This window comes from Pseudorasbora parva, chromosome 21 (genome assembly GCF_024679245.1).
Source record: "Pseudorasbora parva isolate DD20220531a chromosome 21, ASM2467924v1, whole genome shotgun sequence".
NCBI classification, from domain to species: Eukaryota; Metazoa; Chordata; class Actinopteri; order Cypriniformes; family Gobionidae; genus Pseudorasbora; species Pseudorasbora parva.
Window position 1 is genome coordinate 41,678,168 of NC_090192.1, and position 24,575 is coordinate 41,702,742.

The 24,575-nt window shown below is 41.7% G+C and overlaps 1 protein-coding gene across 1 annotated transcript in view; it reads right to left on the bottom strand.

Annotated features, from left to right (window-relative positions):
* mtr (5-methyltetrahydrofolate-homocysteine methyltransferase) overlaps positions 1-24,575 on the bottom strand; it is a 40,085-nt gene that overhangs the window by 8,039 nt on the left and 7,471 nt on the right. The window contains exons 13-32 of the mRNA XM_067429829.1: positions 24,451-24,563; positions 19,954-20,094; positions 19,338-19,523; positions 18,877-19,056; positions 18,676-18,792; positions 18,452-18,592; positions 15,331-15,420; positions 14,881-15,033; positions 13,668-13,775; positions 10,266-10,366; positions 9,892-9,959; positions 9,628-9,748; positions 9,373-9,454; positions 7,322-7,420; positions 7,041-7,116; positions 6,682-6,837; positions 5,711-5,895; positions 4,396-4,596; positions 1,656-1,848; positions 494-606 (exon numbers count right to left, since the gene is read on the bottom strand). Coding sequence (XP_067285930.1) covers positions 494-606; positions 1,656-1,848; positions 4,396-4,596; positions 5,711-5,895; positions 6,682-6,837; positions 7,041-7,116; positions 7,322-7,420; positions 9,373-9,454; positions 9,628-9,748; positions 9,892-9,959; positions 10,266-10,366; positions 13,668-13,775; positions 14,881-15,033; positions 15,331-15,420; positions 18,452-18,592; positions 18,676-18,792; positions 18,877-19,056; positions 19,338-19,523; positions 19,954-20,094; positions 24,451-24,563 — 2,624 coding nt within the window. The remainder of the gene's footprint in view (positions 1-493; positions 607-1,655; positions 1,849-4,395; positions 4,597-5,710; positions 5,896-6,681; positions 6,838-7,040; positions 7,117-7,321; positions 7,421-9,372; positions 9,455-9,627; positions 9,749-9,891; positions 9,960-10,265; positions 10,367-13,667; positions 13,776-14,880; positions 15,034-15,330; positions 15,421-18,451; positions 18,593-18,675; positions 18,793-18,876; positions 19,057-19,337; positions 19,524-19,953; positions 20,095-24,450; positions 24,564-24,575) is intronic.

Here is a 24,575-nt window from a genome sequence, read left to right on the forward strand (position 1 = left end):
TAATCTGACGACTTTTCTCCAGTAGAGAGTAATCTAACGCGTTACTCTAATCTGACGACTTTTCTCCAGTAGCGAGTAATCTAACGCGTTACTCTAATCTGATGACTTTTCTCCAGTAGCGAGTAATCTAACGCATTACTCTAATCTGACGACTTTTCTCCAGTAGAGAGTAATCTAACGCGTTACTCTAATCTGATGACTTTTCTCCAGTAGCGAGTAATCTAACGCGTTACTCTAATCTGATGACTTTTCTCCAGTAGCGAGTAATCTAACGCGTTACTCTAATCTGATGACTTTTCTCCAGTAGCGAGTAATCTAACGCGTTACTCTAATCTGACGACTTTTCTCCAGTAGCGAGTAATCTAACGCGTTACTCTAATCTGACGACTTTCAAAATAAACATCAAGGAATATCTCCGGCCAATCAAACGGACCACTTCCACTCATCAGATCTGTCTGGTTAGTGGATGTGATGTGGAGCGTGTGGATCATACCTGCTCTTTAGTGATTTTACCCACAGCGAAATAACAGGATTTGGGGTTGGAGAAATACAGGCCGGACACTGAAGCAGCAGGAGTCATGGCCAGAGACTCAGTCAGAGCGATTCCTGCGGAGGAACATGAGGAGACTCCTTCATCAAACTTCATCATCACACACACACACACACACACAGACACAGAGACAGACACAGACACAGACAGACACGCACACACAGACACGCACACACAGACACGCACACACAGACACGCACACACAGACACGCACACACAGACACACGCACACACAGACACACGCACACACAGACACACGCACACACAGACAGACACACAGACACGCACACAGACCCGCACACACAGACACAGACACACACACACAGACAGACACACACAGACACGCACACACAGACACGCACACACAGACACAGACACACACAGACACACGCACACACAGACACACACAGACACGCACAGACAGACACGCACACAGACAGAGACACAGACAGACAGACAGACACACACACACACAGACACAGACAAGCACGCACACAGACACACACACACACACTGACAGAGACACAGACACAGACACGCACACACAGACAGATACGCACACACAGACACACAGACAGAGACACAGACACACACACACACACGCACAGACACGCGCACACACACACACACACACACAGACAGAGACACAGACACACACACACAGACACGCACACACACACACTGAGATGTATCGTCTATACACTGCAAAAAATGCTTTTCTTACTCAGTATTTTTGTCTTGTTTCTAGTCTAAATATCTAAAAATTCTTACATTAAGAAACATTTACTAGACAAGCAAAAATTAAGAAATAAAAATACCCTTAATTCAAACAGAAAACAAGATTATTTTTCTCACCCCATTGGCAGATTATTTCTCTTATTTTAAGCAAAAACTCTCTTCATTTTGAGTTATTTTTCCCAAATCAAGACCATTTTTATTTGACTAGTAAATGTTTCTTAATGTAAGAATTTGATATTTTGACTAGAAACAAGACAAAAATACTGAGTAAGAAGAGCATTTTTTGCAGTGTACGGTCTAAAGCACTGACCAATCACAACAAGCACAGAGATCTGAGGCAGAGGGCCAATGGGAGCGCAGCGTGTACCGGTTTTCTCCTGAATGTCCGCCAGTTTCCACATGGTGAGTTTCTCGGTGTGGTCCGGCTGGCTCGGGTAACCTGCGGCCGGGCGGATGCCATCATAGCGCAGCCGGTGGAGGTCAGAGGTCAGCAGATCCTCCTCACTGCTGTAACCCCACCAATCCCTGCGGACGCGAGAGTGCAGCTCCTCCGCAAACGCCTGCAGACACACACACACGCACGCACACGCGCACACATGCACGCACACAAACAAACATGCACGCATGCACACGCACGCACACGCAAACATACAAACACGCACAAACATAAACACACACACACAGAAATTAACTTCTTGTTTACTAGAGGTTCTGCTTAAAAGTCTTTAATTAATTTGAATAAATTATTTAAAAGTGTATGTGTAAAGTTTCCACCAGTAGTGGGCACTCATGCGACGCAAGCAATGACGCACATCCGAGTGAACGAGACGGAGGGAAGTTCGCGAGTGCAGGGCATGATAAAAACTAACTGGATCCCAACCAGAGGTGGACAAAGTACACAACTCTATTACTAGAGTAACAGCACTACTGGTCAAATATTACTCCGTTACGAGTGAAAGTTGTAAAAATAGATTTTTACTTCAGTACAAGTACAGAAGTATTTGTTTTCAAAAGTGCTTAAGTATCAAAAGTAAATGTCCTTCTTTATGTCGCCGCATTATTGTATTATAGTTGTATAAATGCACATTATGCCATCATGGTTTAAGCCAGTCAGTGACGCTCCATCTGACACACTAGCAGACGACTAACTTAAACTCATTTAAATACTTGTAGAAAAGTTACAAAGCTGCTGTCACTTTAAGGCCGAATGCACGGATCCAATACACTGATACACATCTGATATTCTCACAACTTTCCTCTTCTCTTTCTCCCAGATGTTTATATTGTTAATATTTTATAAGACATGCACCAAGTGTACGCCAATAAAACTAATCTTGATTTTTTTTTAAACTGAAACATACTTTCAAAGTATGGCTATGAGTGCACACACACTTGTGCCTAAGAACAGTCTTCTTCCATTTTGCTATGAACTGATCAGTGTTCAAAAAAAGTTGGGAAAATGTATATGACCCTATAAGAGAGATTCCTGACAGACTGTCTGAAACAAGAACAACAAAAAAACTTGACCTTGATAGAAATGTAGAGGAGTAAAAAGTACGATATTTGTCTTTCAAATGTAGTGAAGTAAAAGTAAAAGTATCCTAAAACAAATATAGTCCAGTAAAGCACAGATACTCAAAAGGTGAACTTAAGTACAGTACTCGAGTAAATGAGCTGAGGGACGGTCCAGATCTGATCCCAACAACAGTTCTCAGCATCTTTTTGACTCTGTTGAACAAATGATTCTTTTTCAACGACTCTGTTGAACAAATGATTCAATGACTCGCCCATAAAAACTTCACTTGTTTCATTACTGGATGAGTCAGTGTTTTTGACAATCTTTTGAATGAATAATTGAATGATAAATACATTAAGACACTTGTCGCCACCTACAGGTGTAATGATGAAACCAATACAATCTTTATTCGAAGCATTCCCTCCAGGTGTGCTCCTGCATAATTTGCGTTTCACCGCAAAATAATCTCAAAAAAATATTTTCAAGGACAAAAAAATAAATAAATATCTAATTGAATTCTCTATTTTATTTAAAGCTTTAATACATAGTTTTTATGAGGATTACAGATGTTGTGGTGCTTGCACAGTGGTCTTTGTGAAAGCGAATTTTTTTCGCCTGTCGTCTGGTCTCGCATAGGCCTAAGTGACCGGGCGAATTGATTACTCTAGATGGATGAATGACCAAATAAAAGTATGATATGCCCCATAACACTAAAAAAGAGTTAATAGAAGCGCTGTATACTCAATTCGCTCCTGACACACGAACCGATGTCAGATTGTTTGCCGCCTATCAGCGAGTCTACAGATCTGTTCTATATAGGGTTAACGCCCTTGAACAATCATAATCAGATTCGCCCATGATTATGCCTAAATGTCTGTCTTGGCGGAGGATTGGGTGAATATGTTTGGGACGTGTGACAGTAGGCTATTGGATCCGTGTATTACTATAGGCACTAATCATTAAAGTGAAAGCAACCTATATGTTATATATATAGCAGCCTATAGGCTAACTATCAAATAACAACCCATGGAGAAAAAAAAGTAACCTGACTTAAACGATTAAAAAAATAAAATTAAAAATAATAATAAAAAAGCACTGTTTGTATCTGTATCTTTAAGCTGCATTTATTTGTCCTCATATCATTTGTTCATTGGTTCTTATTTTATTAGGCTTCTTTTTACTTGATTAATTCATTATTTGAGAACTTTTTTTATATTAGGCAATTGCTGTATTTACTTTTCCCACCCTAAGCGATCATGTTATTAAAGCTATAGTACCCCACTGGGCTAGCCTTTTCTGCAAGATACCAAAATTTGTGCATTTTGTTTGTTCTATTGTTGTGTATGACTATTGTGCATCTATCTAACATAATACATAATATGGTAAATGTGGTGTCTTAATTATTTAAAAGAAATTACATTTCTGGAAATTACCACCACAAAATAAGTCATTTGATCGCAAAAATCACAACAAAATATTGCGAAATCCTGGAGGGACTGTTGAAGGGTCAGTGTGATTTGCCCTTTTGTGACCATCAGGGTTTACATCCCAACTATAAATGTCTAACGTTTGCTTGTGTGCTGACTGTTACCTCGGCGAGCCGGTCGGCCAGCGCTTTGACCATGATGCTGCTGTAATCGTCGCCCTGCTGCTCGAACCCCCGGCTGAGTTCTTCGGCTCCGAACACGGACACGGCGAACAAACCCACGTAATCCTGAACGCCACTGCCCAGAGGAGCCACGAAGTCGGACAGGCACAGGTACGGCTCCGAGCTCGCTGAGTCCTTCTCCGCCTGCAGGGGGACAAATACACAGCTTCCTTACTCGAGTAAAAGTTCTACTGGTCAATTCTTCAACACTAGTATAGACCCCTTCACGAATGACGTCACAGGAAAATTCACAGTTCGCAATGCACATGTCGGGGTCAGAAAGTTCATTCCATCCCATTGAATTGCGTGTTAACCAGGGGGCTCATTTATAAAGCGTGCGTATGCACAGTGGGTTAATTAGAATCTCTTGAAGCATCCAAAAGACATTTGGGTCCAATCTATCAATGATTCGGATCGCGAGTCAAACTGCTGAAATCACATGACATTGGCGATCCGAATCATGAATCGATTCGCTGATTCATAACCGTTTGAATCTTTATTTGAGGATTGAACACAAACGCGGAAGAGAAGCCAATGCTGAATAAAGTCGTAGTTTTTGTTATTTTTGGACCCAAATGTATTTTGGATGCTTCAAGAGACTCTAATTAACCCACTGATGTCTCATATGGACTACTGTGATGATGTTTTTATTCCCTTTCTGGACATGGACAGTATAGTGTGCATACACTTGCATACGCTCTCGGACTAAATATAAAATATCTTAAACTGTGTGTGAAGATGAACGGAGGTCTGACGGGTGTGGAGCGACATTAGGGAGAGGAGTTAATGACAGACATTTCATTTCTGGGTGAACTAACCCTTTAAAGGATACAACTACGGCTCTGGGCATGAGCTCATCAATATCGCCTCATTTAATGACCGGATCTGCATTACTGTAAGGGTGTTTAGGGTCGGGGTAGGTGTAGGCGTTAATAAAACACATCTGGCCTGGCATGCAAACTATATCGTTTTGAGTCGTTTTCATAGCTCTCGTGGGGACGCAGATATTTCTTGAAACAAGGATTTAAAAAAAAAGATTGGATACGAAAAGATCCGGCTTCGTGTGGACCGGACCTCAGAATATTGAGATATTTAGACTAGAAACAAGACAAATATACTAAATAAGAAGAGCATTTTTTGCAGTGCAGGCACTGGTATCGTAAAATACCCAAATGATAGCCACCCCTTCGTTCCATTCCTGCATGTGAGCAGAACGAGCTGTGATTGGCCACCTGCTGTCTGAGCTGTGATTGGTCACCTGCTGTCGGAGGCCGTGGAAGGTGGCGATGTGCGGCGTGACATCATCATCGTAGAGGCATATGTCATCGCCTTCGCTCTGAGCGCGCCAGAATCCCAGAATGCCGCGGGCCTTAAGTCCTCCGCTGTCAATCAGCCGGTTCAGCAGCTTCACTGCGTCGTCATGAACACGCCGCGCCTCCTCTCCTGAAACACACACACACTACAGCGCTCACACACACTGACCTCTGACCTCCGTATGCTCACACTGCAGCCAATCAGACGCACCCACGCTGACCTCCAGAGGTGGACAGTAACTAAATACATTTACTTGAGTGCATGAAGGTCACTTTTTCAAGTCAGTGATGATTTTTTTCTTCTTTAAAAGGTGTTTGGGTTTTTGCAGAAAGCCTTTCAGGAATCACTCTTGTAGAGTCTCGTGAAGTTCAATGATTTCACAGCATTTATTAAACACTGATTTATAGTTTAGAGCAAAATGGAAGAAGACGGATGTCCAAATGCTCATTTAGTGGAGTATTGACATAAACAAAGTTGATTCTGTCTTCAGTGAAGGTGAACAGTGTGAGAATATCAGATGTGTATCAGTGTATTGGATCCGTGCATTCGGCCTTAAAGTGACAGCAGCTTTGTAACTTTTCTACAAGTATTTAAATGAGTTTAAGTTAGTCGTCTGCTAGTGTGTCAGATGGAGCGTCACTGACTGGCTTAAACCATGATGGCATAATGTGCATTTATACAACTATAATACAATAATGCGGCGACATAAAGAAGGACATTTACTTTTGATACTTAAGCACTTTAGAAAACAAATACTTCTGTACTTTTACTCAAGTTAAATCTGTTTTTACAACTTTCACTTGTACCGGAGTAATATTAGACCAGCAGTGCTGTTACTTTAACTCAAGTAATGAAGTTGTGTAGTTTGTCCACCTCTGACCTCCGTATGCTCACACCGCAGCCAATCAGACGTACCCACGGTTTTGTCCTTGAATATTTTGGGGTATCCGCGGTTGGGGTATTTGCCCCTCAGCTGCCACACGTCAAAGAACGGCTTCCAGTCGATGAAGTCCACCAGCGCTCGCAGGTCATACGTGTCAAACACGCGTGTGCCCAAGAACTGCGGCCGCACTGAGAGAACACACACACACACACACACACACACACACACACACACACACACAGCAAAAAATGCTCTTCTAATTTAGTATTCTTTTCTTGTTTCCAGTCCAACTATCTAAATATTCTTAAATCAAGATGCATCTACTATACAAGTAAAATGACATAAGATATTTTTTCTTGTTTCTTTGAAAATTCAGTTCAGGTCAACACACCTGGTCTGGTTTGCGAGAGCCAGTCGATGTGAAGGCCCTTCTCTCGAGCCCGACTCAGAGACAGGAAGCGTCTGTCCTGGAGGAAACCGCAAGAGAAATCACACCATCATTCTCTCTTTTCATTTCAACGATCCACAACGCTTCGCTCTCCAGACTAATTCATGTGCGCGTAAAGCATACAACTCATTCTGATTTTCTGTCAAGCTCTGCGAAACGAAGCGCCACACAAATAAATGACTTGGATTGAAGAAGCACTTTAAAGGGTCATGTGACCGTCAGACCTTCAGAGAGTCGTAGTGATCTTGTCGGATGTCTTCATACTCGTCTCGGACCTCCTCAAAGAAATCCTCACGGACGGCTTCATCCAGCAGCTGAGAGCACTGCACAATAAACATCATCATCATCATCATCATCATTATCATCATCATCATCATCATCACTACAGTGGGGCAAAAAAGTATTTAGTCAGCTACCTATTGTACAAGTTCTCCCACTTAAAAAGATGAGAGGCCTGTAATTTTTATCATAGGTAAAACTATGACACAGAATGAGAGAAAAATCCAGAAAATTATGGTGGAAAATAAGAATACAATCACCAACAAAAAAGCAAGATTTCTGGCTCTCACAGACGTGTAACTTCTTCTTTAAGAGGCTCCTCTGTCCTCCACTTGTTACCTGTATTGATGGCTCCAGTTTGAACCACACAGGGGACCTAATGAATGACCTGCAGAGAGCTGGGACCAAAGTAACAAAGGCTTCAATCAGTAACACACTACGCCATCAGGGACTCAAATCCTGCGGTGCCAGACGTGTCCCCCCCTGCTTAAGCCACTACATGTCCCGGCCCGTCTGAAGTTTGCTAGAGAGCATTTGGATGATCCAGAAGAGGATTGGGGGGGGGGACCAGGAAAGACCTCAATTGGACAGACCTACAACCAATCAGAGCAGTGGAGCGAGGCATAACGTTAGTTGTCAATTGTCAACAGAACTCAACTGCACTGTGTTGCCAAGTCTGCGTTTTTTCTGCCGGTTGTTTTCCAATGTTGTGGGTTGAAGAGACCTCTATTATGTGATATATAGACCCAGGAATGCAAATTTTCGCAGGCAACCTTGCCAAAACAATACATTTTACCCCCCAAACGGCATTTTTTCCAGAGAACCCTCCGAGAAATTATATTGTTTAGGGCTAGTAGTTGGCGGGTTTTGCTGTAAAACTGGGCAACCCTGTCTGCACGCGCCCTGGAATAAACAATCTTTGCCGGTGTTGTGAAAAAAAGAATTTAAGGATGCACAGTTCCCAACATGATCATCATTTCAGAGAGAAATAATAAAGGTGAATGCATATACGAACAAGCTCTGCGTTTAGGATTTCAACAAATTCAATCCAAGGCAAGCCCCTTTGATGACGTGATGATTACGTTACTGTTGATCATCTGTCCGTCCTCGTCTAAAGCCCGCCCTGATGATTTCATTGGTCTGAACAGTTTCTGTTCGGGCATAATTACTCCTCTATGGATCAAGTCCAGACCAAACTGCCCAAGCGCAAATGTTGTGGGCAGGGCTAAGTTCGGCTGGCTTCCAGGCTACCTTCCATCAGCAAGGGCATTGAAGATGAAATGTGGCTGGGTCTTTCAGCATGGCAGTGATCCCAAATACACCGCTCGGGCAACAAAGGAGTGGCTTCATAAGAAGCATTTCAAGGTCCTGGATTGGCCTAGCAGTCTCCAGATCTCCAGCCCACAGAACATCTGCCCAGCGAAGCCCCAAAACATCTCTGCTCTAGAGGAGATCATGGAGGAATGGGCCAAACTACCAGCAACAGTGCGTGAAAACCTTGTGGAGACTTACAGAAAACATTTGACATCTGTCATTGCCAACAAAAGGTATATAACAAAGTATTGAGATGAACTTTTGTTTTTGACCAAATACTTATTTTCTACCATAAGTTGTAAATAAATTCTTTAAAAATCAAACAATGTAATTTTCTTGTTTTTTCTGATTCTGTCTCTCAGAGTTGAAGTGTGTCTATGAACATTACAGGCCTTAAGTGGGAGAACTTGCACAGTTGGTGGCTGACTACATTATTTTTTGCTTCACTGTATCATCATCATCATCACTATCATCATCTTTATATGAGTGAGTGAGCGAGAGAGAGAGAGAGAGAGAGAGAGAGAGAGTGAGAGAGAGTGAGAGAGAGTGAGAGAGAGTGAGAGAGAGTGAGAGAGAGTGAGAGAGAGTGAGAGAGAGTGAGAGAGAGTGAGAGAGAGTGAGAGAGAGAGAGAGAGAGAGAGAGAGAGAGAGAGAGAGAGAGAGAGAGAGAGAGGCGTCTCACCACCACAACACTGCGGGATGCGTCCAAAACATGAACGACGGGTGAGCTGTAGCGCGGGGCGATTCTCACTGCCGTATGAGTCCTGCCAAATCACACACAAACACACACACACACACACACACTTCAAATCCAAATACAGTAAAAACCTTTTTTACTAAATGAACAAACATGTTATGAAAAATTGCTTTGGATGAAGCAAATGAATCTCTGAATCAGAATGATTCTTTGAACTGATTCGAGTGAATGGAGTCCTACTTCGATGTGGTCGCTCCTCCGATCAGCAGAGGAGTCTTCAAGCCCAGACGCTCCATCTCTTTGGCCACGTGAATCATTTCATCCAGAGACGGCGTGATGAGTCCCGACAGCCCAATGACATCTACACACACACGCACACACACAGAGAGAGAGAGAGAGAGAGAGAGAGAGAGAGAGAGAGAGAGAGAGAGAGAGAGAGAGAGAGAGAGAGAGAGTCATGCGTGTGAACAGACTCATTTAGGGAGGAGGACGTCACTAACACACCTGCTTTGTTCTGAATGGCCTCCCGCAGGATTCTGTCACAGGGAATCATCACTCCTAGATCAATGACCCTGAGGACACACACACACACACAGAGCAGCGTGTTAGAATGAATGATGGCAGCGTTTACTCGTCTGACAACAAACACCTGCAGCAGCTGCATCAGAACGGCCACTTAACACAAACCACTGACTCACACGCCAGCAGCAACACCAGCGCTTACACACACTCTCTCAAACACAAACACACATACAAACTCTCTCAAACACACACACTCACGCGCACTCCCTCTCAAACACTCAAACTTACACGCTTCCACACTCTCTCACACACACACACACACACACACACGCACGCACACACGCACACACACTCACCTGAAGTTGTTGCATCCCAGCACGACCCCCACAATGTTTTTGCCGATATCATGGACGTCTCCCTTCACCGTGGCCAGCAGAACCGTGCCCTGATACGGGTCCTGCAGAACCAGCACAACTCCATCAGTTCACACTAACTGTCCCATCATGCTCTCTGAGACAAACACACCTGACTGCATCATGAAGACTTCATGTGACCCAGATATGATCAGATATGATCCAGATATGATCCAGATATGATCCAGATGTGATCCAGATGTGATCCAGATGTGATCCAGATGTGATCCAGATGTGATCCAGATGTGATCCAGATATGATCAGATATGATCAGATGTGATCCAGATGTGATCCAGATGTGATCCAGATGTGATCCAGATATGATCAGATATGATCCAGATGTGATCCAGATATGATCCAGATATGATCAGATATGATCCAGATGTGATCCAGATATGATCCAGATATGATCAGATATGATCCAGATATGATCCAGATATGATCCAGATATGATCAGATTTGATCCAGATATGATCCGATATGATCCAGATATGATCCAGATATGATCAGATATGATACAGATATGATCAGATAGGATCCAGATATGATCAGATTTGATCCAGATATGATCAGATATGATCCAGATGTGATCCAGATGTGATCCAGATATGATCCAGATATGATCAGATATGATCCAGATATGATCAGATATGATCCAGATATGATCAGATATGATCCAGATATGATCCAGATATGATCAGATATGATCCAGATATGATCAGATATGATCAGATATGATCCAGATATGATCCAGATATGATCAGATATGATCCAGATATGATCCAGATATGATCAGATATGATCCAGATATGATCAGATATGATCCAGATATGATCAGATATGATCCAGATATGATCCAGATATGATCAGATATGATCCAGATATGATCAGATATGATCCAGATATGATCAGATATGATCCAGATATGATCCAGATATGATCCAGATATGATCAGATATTATCCAGATGTGATCCAGATATGATCCAGATGTGATCCAGATATGATCAGATATGATCCAGATATGATCCAGATATGATCCAGATGTGATCCAGATATGATCCAGATATGATCCAGATATGATCCAGATATGATCAGATATGATCCAGATATGATCCAGATATGATCCAGATATGATCCAGATATGATCAGATATGATCCAGATATGATCCAGATATGATCAGATATGATCCAGATATGATCCAGATATGATCAGATATGATCCAGATATGATCAGATATGATCCAGATATGATCCAGATGTGATCCAGATATGATCAGATGTGATCCAGATATGATCCAGATATGATCCAGATATGATCCAGATATTATCAGATATGATCCAGATATGATCCAGATATGATCCAGATATGATCCAGATATGATCAGATTTGATCAGATATGATCCAGATATGATCCAGATATGATCCAGATATGATCAGATATGATCAGATATGATCCAGATATGATCCAGATATGATCAGATATGATCCAGATATGATCCAGATATGATCCAGATATGATCCAGATATGATCCAGATATGATCAGATATGATCAGATATGATCCAGATATGATCCAGATATGATCCAGATATGATCAGATATGATCCAGATGTGATCCAGATATGATCCAGATATGATCAGATATGATCAGATGTGATCCAGATATGATCCAGATATGATCAGATATGATCCAGATATGATCAGATTTGATCCAGATATTATCAGATATGATCCAGATATGATCCAGATATGATCCAGATATGATCCAGATATGATCAGATATGATCCAGATACGATCCAGATATGATCAGATATGATCAGATATGATCCAGATATGATCCAGATATGATCAGATATGATCAGATATGATCCAGATATGATCAGATATGATCAGATATGATCCAGATATGATCCAGATATGATCCAGATATGATCCGATATGATCCAGATATGATCAGATATGATCCAGATATGATCCAGATATGATCCAGATATGATCAGATATGATCAGATATGATCAGATTTGATCCAGATATGATCAGATATTATCCAGATATGATCAGATATGATCAGATTTGATCCAGATATGATCAGATATTATCCAGATATGATCCAGATATGATCAGATATGATCCAGATTTGATCCAGATATGATCCAGATATGATCCAGATATGATCAGATATGATCCAGATATGATCCAGATATGATCCAGATATGATCCAGATTTGATCCAGATATGATCCAGATATGATCAGATATGATCCAGATATGATCCAGATATGATCAGATATGATCAGATATGTTCAGATATGATCCAGATATGATCCAGATATGTTTAGATATGATCCAGATATGATCAGATATGATCCAGATATGATCAGATATGATCCAGATATGATCAGATATGATCCAGATATGATCCAGATATGATCCAGATATGATCAGATATGATCAGATATGATCCAGATATGATCCAGATATGATCCAGATATGATCAGATATGATCAGATATGATCCAGATATGATCCAGATATGATCAGATATGATCCAGATATGATCAGATTTGATCCAGATATGATCAGATATGATCCAGATATGATCCAGATATGATCCAGATATGATCAGATATGATCCAGATATGATCAGATATGATCCAGATATGATCAGATATGATCAGATATGATCAGATTTGATCAGATATGATCCAGATATGATCCAGATATGATCCAGATTTGATCCAGATATGATCAGATATGATCAGATATGATCCAGATATGATCCAGATATGATCCAGATATGATCAGATATGATCCAGATATGATCAGATATGATCCAGATATGATCCAGATATGATCCAGATATGATCCAGATATGATCAGATATGATCAGATATGATCCAGATATGATCAGATATGATCCAGATATGATCAGATATGATCCAGATATGATCCAGATATGATCCAGATATGATCAGATATGATCCAGATATGATCAGATATGATCCAGATATGATCAGATATGATCCAGATATGATCCAGATATGATCCAGATATGATCAGATATGATCCAGATATGATCAGATATGATCCAAATATGATCAGATATGATCAGATATGATCCAGATATGATCAGATATGATCCAGATATGATCCAGATATGATCAGATATGATCCAGATATGATCCAGATATGATCAGATATGATCCAGATATGATCCAGATATGATCAGATATGATCCAGATATGATCAGATATGCTCCAGATATGATCCAGATATGATCAGATATGATCAGATATGATCAGATATGATCAGATATGATCAGATATGATCCAGATCACACTCACCACGTCTTCATCGGATCCGGTCATCATCATCCTCTGCTGTCTCTCCTTCTCCATGAAGGGTATAAGATGGCCGACCGCTTTCTTCATCACTCGGGCTGATTTAATCACCTGAGGACACACATCATTATTGAGTTATTAATCTTGAGTCAGAATAACTTCATCTCTTCTCTGATGATGAGGGTGGGGCCACCTGTCACTCACATGAGACCAGCCAATAGCAAACCACAACCAGCCAATCAATTCCCCACAGACACAATCAAGCCCCGCCCACATTTGCTCTAGTTTGCGATTCACTTGCTCATGTCTTCAACTTCTCTGCTCATTAATATGAATCGATCCTCATCATCCTCTCCATCAACATCATCACCATCATCATCATCATCACTATTATCATCATCCTCATCATCCTCTCCATCAACATCATCACCATCATCACCATCACTATTATCATCATCCTCATCATCACTATCATCATCATCATCCTCATCCTCACCATCATCATCATCACTATTATCATCATCATCCTCGTCATCATCATCATCATCCTCATCCTCACCATCATCATCATCACTATTATCATCATCATCCTCATCAACATCATCATCATCCTCATCATCATCATCATCACTATTATCATCATCATCATCATCCTCACCATCATCACCATCATCATCCTCATCCTCATCATCATCATCCTCACCATCATTATCCTCATCATCATCCTCACCATAATCATCCTCACCATCATTATCCTCATCATCATCCTCACCATCATTATCCTCATCCTCATCCTCACCATCATCATCCTCATCCTCATCATCACCATCATTATCCTCATCATCATCATCATCATCATCATCATCATCATCATCATCATCATCCTCACCATCATTATCCTCATCATCATCATCATCCTCACCATCATAATCATCCTCACCATCAGCATCATCATCCTCATCCTCATCATCATCATCCTCACCATCATCATCATCCTCATCATCCTCACCATCATCATCATCATCCTCACCATCATTATCCTCATCATAATCATCCTCACCATCATAATCATCCTCATCATCATCATCCTCATCATCACTATCATCATCATCCTCATCATCACTATCATCATCATCATCCTCATCCTCATCATCATTATCATCATCATCCTCATCCTCCTCCTCATCAGTGTTTTATTGAGTGTGTGGTCCAGTACCTGTGGTAGGAACATCTTTCCGGCTCCGAACAGATCTCCGACCGTCTTCATGCCGTTCATCAGCGGCCCCTCGATCACATGCAGCGGCCGCGGGTAACGCTCGGACTGAAGACGAGCCTCCTCCGTGTCCTCCACAACATGCTTCTCTATTCCCTGAGCGCGCACACGCACAGACACACACACACACCCAGTGAGAGAGACACAAACACAGAGACACACACACACACCCAGTGAGAGAGACACAAACACAGAGACACACACACACACCCAGAGAGAGACACACACACACACACACACACACACACCCAGTGAGAGAGACACAAACACAGAGACACACACAAACACACCCAGTGAGAGAGACACAAACACAGAGACACACACACACACTCCTGTATCGTGTCTGCTCTCTCAGTATGCTCTGAGTTAGATGAGTAAGCCGAGTGTCCTGACCTTGATGAGAGCGTACTCCAGCCGCTCCTCCACACTGCTGTTCCTCCACTCATCCGTCTGCACCACCTTCTTTCCTCCTTTAGCGTTATTCTACAACATACACACACACTTCAGTCAGCAACACCAGGGACCGCTCAAGAGACCAGAGTGTGTGTTCTGCTCATTTGGACCCGGAGAGGATTTTCTTTATTCCTAAAGCGCTAGCTAAACTTCTGGTGTTTCTGGGTAAAACCAACCTGCTGGGTCATTTTTGACCCAGACACCAAATAAGGTACAGGACTTTAGGCATAGCACAAGGGTCCCATCAACACACTCCCCCATTAAGGGCTCCTATACATTTTTTTTACAAGATAATTTTACAAGATAAATAATTTATTCTAGCATGTTTAAGGTGCCCTAGAATGATCGGATCAATATGTTCAATTGTTCTCTGATATCTACAGAGGGTGTGTGGCTTATTTAAGGGCAAACATTCCCCCAATACAGTTTTACAGGTCCATTTACAACTCTATAAATTGTCTCTAGGATGTAATGCTCTGCTTTTGCCTTATTTGGAAGAGTCATGAATATTAATGTTGAGCTCTGCTCGGCTTATTTCAGCAACACTGAAACAGAACACAGACCGACTGAACGACACTTTAAGCAGAACATCTTAAATGGAGATTGATCAAATGCTGACTACTTGATTATTGGTGTTTTCAGATCATCCACACGTGAGTGAGTGAGTGAGAGTGAGAGTGAGAGAGAGAGAGAGAGAGAGAGAGAGAGAGAGAGCATATGGTTGCCAGATTGGACATGTTTAGGTAAAACACTGGAGAGTAGACGGGTTCTTTTCACAGAAAAGCTCTGATTGGGAGATTTAATGACTGAAATCTGGCAACCGCACGAACGCTCTTATTTCCCTCAGACAAAACCAACACCAGTGCTTTTAGACTCGTCTTCTTTCGTCAGCGATATTGCATGTTTATATAACGTTAGTCACAATGTAGGCTACGCAGTGACTGTGATGTACTCTTAATACAAGCATGCAAAAACCTCATACTTAAAGGGGCGGTGAAACACTCAGTTTCAGTCAATCTCATGTCAGTCTTGAGTACCTATAGAGTAGTATTGCATCCTTCATATCTCCGAAAAGTCTTTAGTTTTATTATATTTATAAAAGAAATATGGGCTGTACCGAGTCTTTCCGGAAAAAACCGAGCGCCTGGAGGCGTATCGTGTGGGCGGAGCTAAAGAATGATGAGGCGTATCGTGTGGGCGGAGCTAAAGAATGACAAGCGCGCAAAGCGGTGACGTCCTCAAGCGTGGAGAAACCCATCTCTATCTCAGCTAATGCAGATAATGATCCACAATCAAATCTGAGGCTGAAATAAACTGAACAGGAGAAGCAGCAGCAGCAGGACGTCCGTCTCTGTGGTATGGACTGTATTTAGTGGCCTCTCCACATTTCTGTGTGTTTACTCGCAGTTTATGAGGACATGATTCGGTTTATGGACTATTGTATGCGACTAGACCTTAGAAGTAGCAAGCAGAACGGTTTTGCACGTCAGACTAGTGTAACGTTATACAGAGAACAACAATGGAGTCCGTTAGCGCATTTGACTGACGAAGCGGCGATCGTGTCGTTTACTGATGTTTACTCACGCGACGATAGCCGACAGCACAGACATCTGAAGCAGTTTAACTCACCGGCTGCTTCTAAAGCAGGACCGAACCTTTATCGCTGGGACCGCTCCGTCAGAAACACACTTCTTTGGTATGATTTGGTGAAGTCCTGACAGCAGTGACCGTGGAGATCCACTTTGAGACGCGACTGAAGCGATGTTGTGAAGCTTCCCGTCATTTCTGCGTTCAAATCGGTTCAAATGCAGCGCTGCCTTCCCAGAATGCTGTGCTGAAGCGTTGAAGTCGCTCGACGTCACCCAGAGGAATAAAGTGGAGCGCGGCGCGGACTATAACGACAGAAGTGTTCACGGACGACTGGATCTGCAGCTGAGAGTGTGTATGGGCGTGCGTTTCCTCTCTCGCTCTAGTCACGCGCGCGCACCCTACCGGGAGAAGAGCCCGTACGGCCCATACAAGGACCTTCCGCTCTATTAACGTCAAGCCGACCCATACTCGAAAAAACTCTCCGACACTTGTGAGAAACCGGAAGGAGTATTTTTAACACAGAAATACTCCATCAAACGTCCAACATTAGTTTCTGAAACTTTGTCTGTGTTTAGGATGGGAATCCAAGTCTTTAACAGTGGAAAGCTCAGTGTGCAGGAAACAGCATTTCACCGGCCCTTTAAGTTCTTTAAAAAAAAATCAACACAAAAAAATTGTGTGAACGATCTGTAATCTACGGCTGTATTTTGTAATAATATTCCCCTTTGGCATCAGACACTCTTTAGTTTGGTATGGTACTGGAGTTTCCTGTTGTTACTGTAAGCGTCTCGCGTTATCTACACAATGCTGTCTCTCTAAGATACTTTCAGTTTAATCAGAAATGGCTTAATCAGTCAATAAGAGGATAAACCGCTGCTCACTGCTGCAGGAATACAGTCGCCACTTTCTTCAGTTTAAGACGCTGAGCGAAGCTGAAATGGGCCGAACAAACGAACGATCTTGAATTAAATTGTTGTGGTATCGGATTATAATAAACCTCAGCCATGACTGTTGACATATGAACAGTCCTCCCGTCCCCTGCACAGCCTGAACATGACGTGTGTGTGTGATGTCCATGTACTGAACTCTAATGGTTCTGGTTTAGAGCGGATGGTTCTGGTTTAGAGCACATGGTTCTGGTTCTGGTTTAGAGTGGATGGTTCTGGTTCTGGTTTAGAGCACATGGTTCTGGTTCTGGTTTAGAGCACATGGTTCTGGTTCTGGTTTAGAGCACATGGTTCTGGTTCTGGTTTAGAGTGGGTGGTTCTGGTTTAGAGCACATGGTTCTGGTTCTGGTTTAGAGCACATGGTTCTGGTTCTGGTTTAGAGCACATGGTTCTGGTTCTGGTTTAGAGCACATGGTTCTGGTTCTGGTTTAGAGTGGGTGGTTCTGGTTTAGAGTGGGTGGTTCTGGTTCTGGTTTAGAGCACATGGTTCTGGTTTAGAGTGGGTGGTTCTGGTTCTGGAGTACCTGTGCGTACAGCAGGAGTTTCTCAGTGGCGTCTGGGTCTCGGTTCCAGATGATGTTCTCACAGAGCAGCAGGAGATCTTTATCGATGTCGTCATACACCGGCAGATTACCAGCGTTCACGATCCCCATGTCCATGCCTTCCTGAACACACACACACACACACACACACACACGTTTACTGCTGCTCATGAGTGTGACAGCCCTTCTGCGGTGAGTCTCTGCACCTTGATGGCGTGGTAGAGGAAGACCCCATGCATGGCCTCTCTGATGACCTCCATTCCTCTGAAGGAGAAGGACAGGTTGGACAGGCCGCCGCTGATCCGCGCACCCGGCAGGGTCTCCTACACACACACACACACACAAACACAGGCTTTACAACAGAGATCCTTCAGCCTGACCCGCTTCACACTGACCCGTGGACTGACCTTTATGGCCCGGGTGGCTCTGATGAAGTTGACGGCGTACATGCGGTGCTCGTCCATGCCTGTGCCGATGGTCAGGATGTTGGGGTCAAAGATGATGTCGTTGCGGTTGAAGCCGGCCTGACTGATGAGCAGGTGATAGGCCCGCGAACAGATCCGCACCTTCTCATCCGTCTCTGTGGCCTGCACACGCACAAAACGGGATCATAGAGGAACAATGGAAGGAATAAACTGAAGTGAAAACGTCAATATGATCTCGAAACGCAAATGAGACGACAGAGTTCAAGAACACAACTTCAGCAGATCTTCTTCATCATCTTCATCATCATCATGGGTGAACTAACAAAATGAGTGATTTAAGTTCAGTTAAAAATGACGAATGACTTTCCTTCTCATGGGAAACCCAACGGAAGACAACTTGAGAAATGTGCATTTGATGAAAGTCAATAGGGTCCGTAACGCACCTGCCCGTCCTCATCGAACGCCATGACGACCACAGCGGCGCCGTAGCGACGGACCAGTCGGGCGCGGCGCAGGAAGTCGTCCTCGCCCTCCTTCAGGCTGATGCTGTTGACGATGCATTTGCCCTGACAGCACTTCAGCCCCGCCTCGATGACCGCGAAGTTTGACGAATCGATGCACAGCGGCACCTGCAGCAGGGGTCAGAGGTCACACACACTCGCTATTTCAGAATACTTCATAATTATACAGTTTCATGTCATGATTTCCTTCAGGGTTCACCGGCTCAGTTTAAAATAAAGCTGCATAAATAACTTATAAATCATTATAAATAAATAAAGCTTTTTTAGAAATAGGGCTTATTCAACTTCTTTCCTTTAGATATGTGAGCAAATGCATTTCTGTCTCAGTGCATGTTTTAGTTTGGCAGGGTCGCCGCTAGCTTAGCTTAGCATAATGTATGGAATCCTATGTTGCCAGCTAGCATGTCCCGAATAAAAGTGATCCAAAAAAACCCATCTAATTACTTCTCGTGGCCTGCGTATTCACATCGAGTACAGATAGCGATGCAGATTAAGACTGGGCGATTTATAGGCAGATATTGGGACTGTGTAATGTGACCTTGGCGATGTCGGGTTCGGAGGCGATGAGGTTACAGAAGCGGCTCATGGCAACGGCTCCGTCCAGCATCCCTTCATCCATGTTGATGTCCAGAACCTGAGCGCCCATCTCCACCTGCGCTTTAGCAATGCTCAAAGCCTGCTACAGAGAGAGAAAGAGAGAAAACAAATAAATACAATGATAAAAGAACGTCTGTTTTCTAATGAATCAGTGCCGGGTCTTAAGTGACCCGTGGAATGTAATAGTGCAAGTATTTATTTCCTGTGCAACAACTGAATCTCTGATGACTCAATAAGTGCAGATCAGCTTTTTCTCTCATCATATCGTCAGCAAAAGTACTGTACGCCATTAGATATTAGTGTCACTGATGGCGGATCTGGTGACGAAGCGATCAAAACATTGATTTTGAAGAAGTTCAGTATGGGGTACCGCAAGGCTCAGTGTTAGGACCGCTGCTCTTCACCCTGTATCTGCTCCACTGGGAGATATCATTAGGAAGCATGGCGTTAGTTTTCATTGTTATGCTGATGATACTCAGCTCTATATTTCCTCACGCCCTGACGAAACCTACCAATTCACAAGATTAACAGAATGCAGAGCTGATATAAAACATTGGATGACCAGTCATTTCCTGCAACTTAATTCAGATAAAACTGAATTTTTAATTATTGGACAGAAAAGCTCCACAAGTAGTAACCGAGAATACTGTCTAACACTTGATGACTGCTTTGTCAAGCCCTCGTCTCACACACACACACACACACACACACACACACACACCCTCGTCGTCAGTGAGGAACCTGGGTGTGCTCTTTGATACCAATCTTTCATTTGAAAGCCACGTTTCTAGCATCTGTAAAACTGCATTCTATCATCTTAAACATATATCTAAGGCTGCATTTACACTGCAGGTCTTGATGCACAAATACGATTTGTTGACTATATCCGATTTTTTTGAAGACCCGCTTACATCATCTTTTAAAAGTGACCCGTATCCGATATTTTCATTTACATTGCGAAACAGCCGAAGACGTTCTTAACCGGAAAAGGAAGTGTAAGGCCGCCCAAATCGTCCCAATGGAGGCTAACGATCGGCGGGTGAAGTTCGCTGCGCGTTCGTCTTTTCAGCGGGGCAAAGGGGATTTTATTCCAATTCCTCGTTAATCTGACTCCATTTAATTATAATTTAGAATTTAGGTTAGAATGCCAATTGGTTATTTGGTCATTCATTTTTAATAGTTTAAGTACACATTTAATTATTCCGTTTAACCCTTTGTTGAAATTATACCCAACCTGAATAATTCCAGAGCAAGTCAGAATCAATCAAAAGTATAACAATTTATTTAACAGTCAGGTAAATGTATAAAGCCAATTACATAGTCAATTCAAAGGTAATCCATATATAACATCAAATACTCTGAAGTAAAGAATGAAATGTATACCTGACTTCTGAAAACTACATAATGCTGGCTATCTTAAGACATCCAGCATTACGGGCTGACCGGTTTAAAGTGTCAAGCCTTGAGCTCTTTGCAACATTTCCTTAAATACCCAAAACCAGATACATACCCAGAACCATTTGAAACTCTTTCAAATGGAAACACCAGTTAACAATAGGAATTTGCATTGATCAGGTCCTATAGACCTGATTAGAAGAGAGGCCAAATGGCTGAAAGCCACACCCACCATACACCAAGGAAAGATATCTTTAAACCCTTAAAACATTTATGATGTTCTAGTTTACTTCTGTTGAGTAGAGATATTTGTACCAGTCGCACTGAGACATTTCAAATGATATCAAACACATATAATACTGCATTGTGAGGATTGACATTGTAACAAAGAGATTTCTGGTGCATTTCAGGTGATCTCAAGTTTGTGGGAGCAGTAGTTTGGGGGAAGTTTCATGTGAAAGGAAAGGCATGTAAATTAGAGTCATTCATAGATGATTCACTCAGTGTGATGTCGTCTCGGACAGAGACTCTAACTCTATGAATAAGCTCAGATGCTAATTTCCTTTATTTTCTCAGAGAGTCCTTGTTCTTCATTCAGACATTTCGGCATATACTAGTTTTTTCAGTCTTACAGAAGTAAAGCGGCGCGATATGCAATGGACGCAGACAACATGATTATACAATGTTTTCCAGACATCTTTCAGCAAAACATTTCTCTCGTAAGGCGGAGAAAAAGAGGAGAGCCCTTGATGGGGTTGCCAGATTTTCACAACAAAACCCGCCCAACTGCAACTCAAAACTGTGTTAAAGTAGCCCAATTCTGCAGGAAAACCGCAGACTTGGCAACACTGGCCCTTGATCGCAGTTTGTGTCTACATGAGTTGATGTCATTCGCCTCCGTCCTTCTTTCAATGACGTACGACGTACGACTGGGGAATATCCGATCTGACCGCTTACATGGCTGACGCTAATGCACGCATCCGAATCATATCGGATTTATTCAATCAGAATCCATGCATTTTTTCCCGCTTACACGTTTACATGTCATATCCGATCTGTGCCACATTAGAGGAAAAAAAAATCGGAATTGGGTCACTTCAGCCATGCAGTGTAAATGGGGCCTAAATCACGGCACATGCTCTCAGTGCTGAACAGTTAGTCGATGCGTTCATGAGCTCAAGGCTAGATTATTGTAATGCTCTACTGGGTGGTTGCCCTGCTCGCTTAATAAACAAACTCCAGCTGGTCCATGATAGATAGATAGATAGATAGATAGATAGATAGATAGATAGATAGATAGATAGATAGATAGATAGATAGATAGATAGATAGATAGATAGATAGATAGATAGATAGATAGATAGATAGATAGATAGATAGATAGATAGATAGATAGATAGATAGATAGATAGATAGATAGATAGATAGATAGATAGATAGATAGATAGATAGATAGATAGATAGATAGATAGATAGATAGATAGATAGATAGATAGATAGATAGATAGATAGATAGATAGATAGATAGATAGATAGATAGATAGATAGATAGATAGATAGATAGATAGATAGATAGATAGATAGATAGATAGATAGATAGATAGATAGATAGATAGATAGATAGATAGATAGATAGATAGATAGATAGATAGATAGATAGATAGATAGATAGATAGATAGATAGATAGATAGATAGATAGATAGATAGATAGATAGATAGATAGATAGATAGATAGATAGATAGATAGATAGATAGATAGATAGATAGATAGATAGATAGATAGATAGATAGATAGATAGATAGATAGATAGATAGATAGATAGATAGATAGATAGATAGATAGATAGATAGATAGATAGATAGATAGATAGATAGATAGATAGATAGATAGATAGATAGATAGATAGATAGATAGATAGATAGATAGATAGATAGATAGATAGATAGATAGATAGATAGATAGATAGATAGATAGATAGATAGATAGATAGATAGATAGATAGATAGATAGATAGATAGATAGATAGATAGATAGATAGATAGATAGATAGATAGATAGATAGATAGATAGATAGATAGATAGATAGATAGATAGATAGATAGATAGATAGATAGATAGATAGATAGATAGATAGATAGATAGATAGATAGATAGATAGATAGATAGATAGATAGATAGATAGATAGATAGATAGATAGATAGATAGATAGATAGATAGATAGATAGATAGATAGATAGATAGATAGATAGATAGATAGATAGATAGATAGATAGATAGATAGATAGATAGATAGATAGATAGATAGATAGATAGATAGATAGATAGATAGATAGATAGATAGATAGATAGATAGATAGATAGATAGATAGATAGATAGATAGATTATTGTAATGCTCTACTGGGTGGTTGCCCTGCTCGCTTAATAAACAAACTCCAGCTGGTCCATGATAGATAGATAGATAGATAGATAGATAGATAGATAGATAGATAGATAGATAGATAGATAGATAGATAGATAGATAGATAGATAGATAGATAGATAGATAGATAGATAGATAGATAGATAGATAGATAGATAGATAGATAGATAGATAGATAGATAGATAGATAGATAGATAGATAGATAGATAGATAGATAGATAGATAGATAGATAGATAGATAGATTATTGTAATGCTCTACTGGGTGGCTGCCCTGCTCGCTTAATAAACAAACTCCAGCTGGTCCAAACCGCAGCAGCTCGAGTTCTTACTAGAACCAGGAAGTATGATCATATTAGTCCAGTTCTGTCAACACTGCACTGGTTGTGATGGGAAAACATCCGCTCAAACCGAACCCTTCCAAGTTCAAAAAGGTGTTATTAAAATATCCGGAGAGTTTTATACTACAGCAGCGTTTAGCCATCACCTGTGTTGGACAGAGATCCGGGTCGCTGTTATAATCATGCCGACTGAGACATTAAAGCATTGAAGAGTTAATGTCCTGAAAGGGTTCGCCACGGCGTTCCTAATATTCTTATGGCTGATATCACCCAAACGTACCTCATATTCTCCAGCCATGATGAGCTTGGCAAACCTGCGCGATCCGGCGACGTTACAGCGCTCACCGATGTTCACGAAGTTTGTGTACGGTCCGATCCTGAACGGCTCCAGACCTGAGCCCAAAA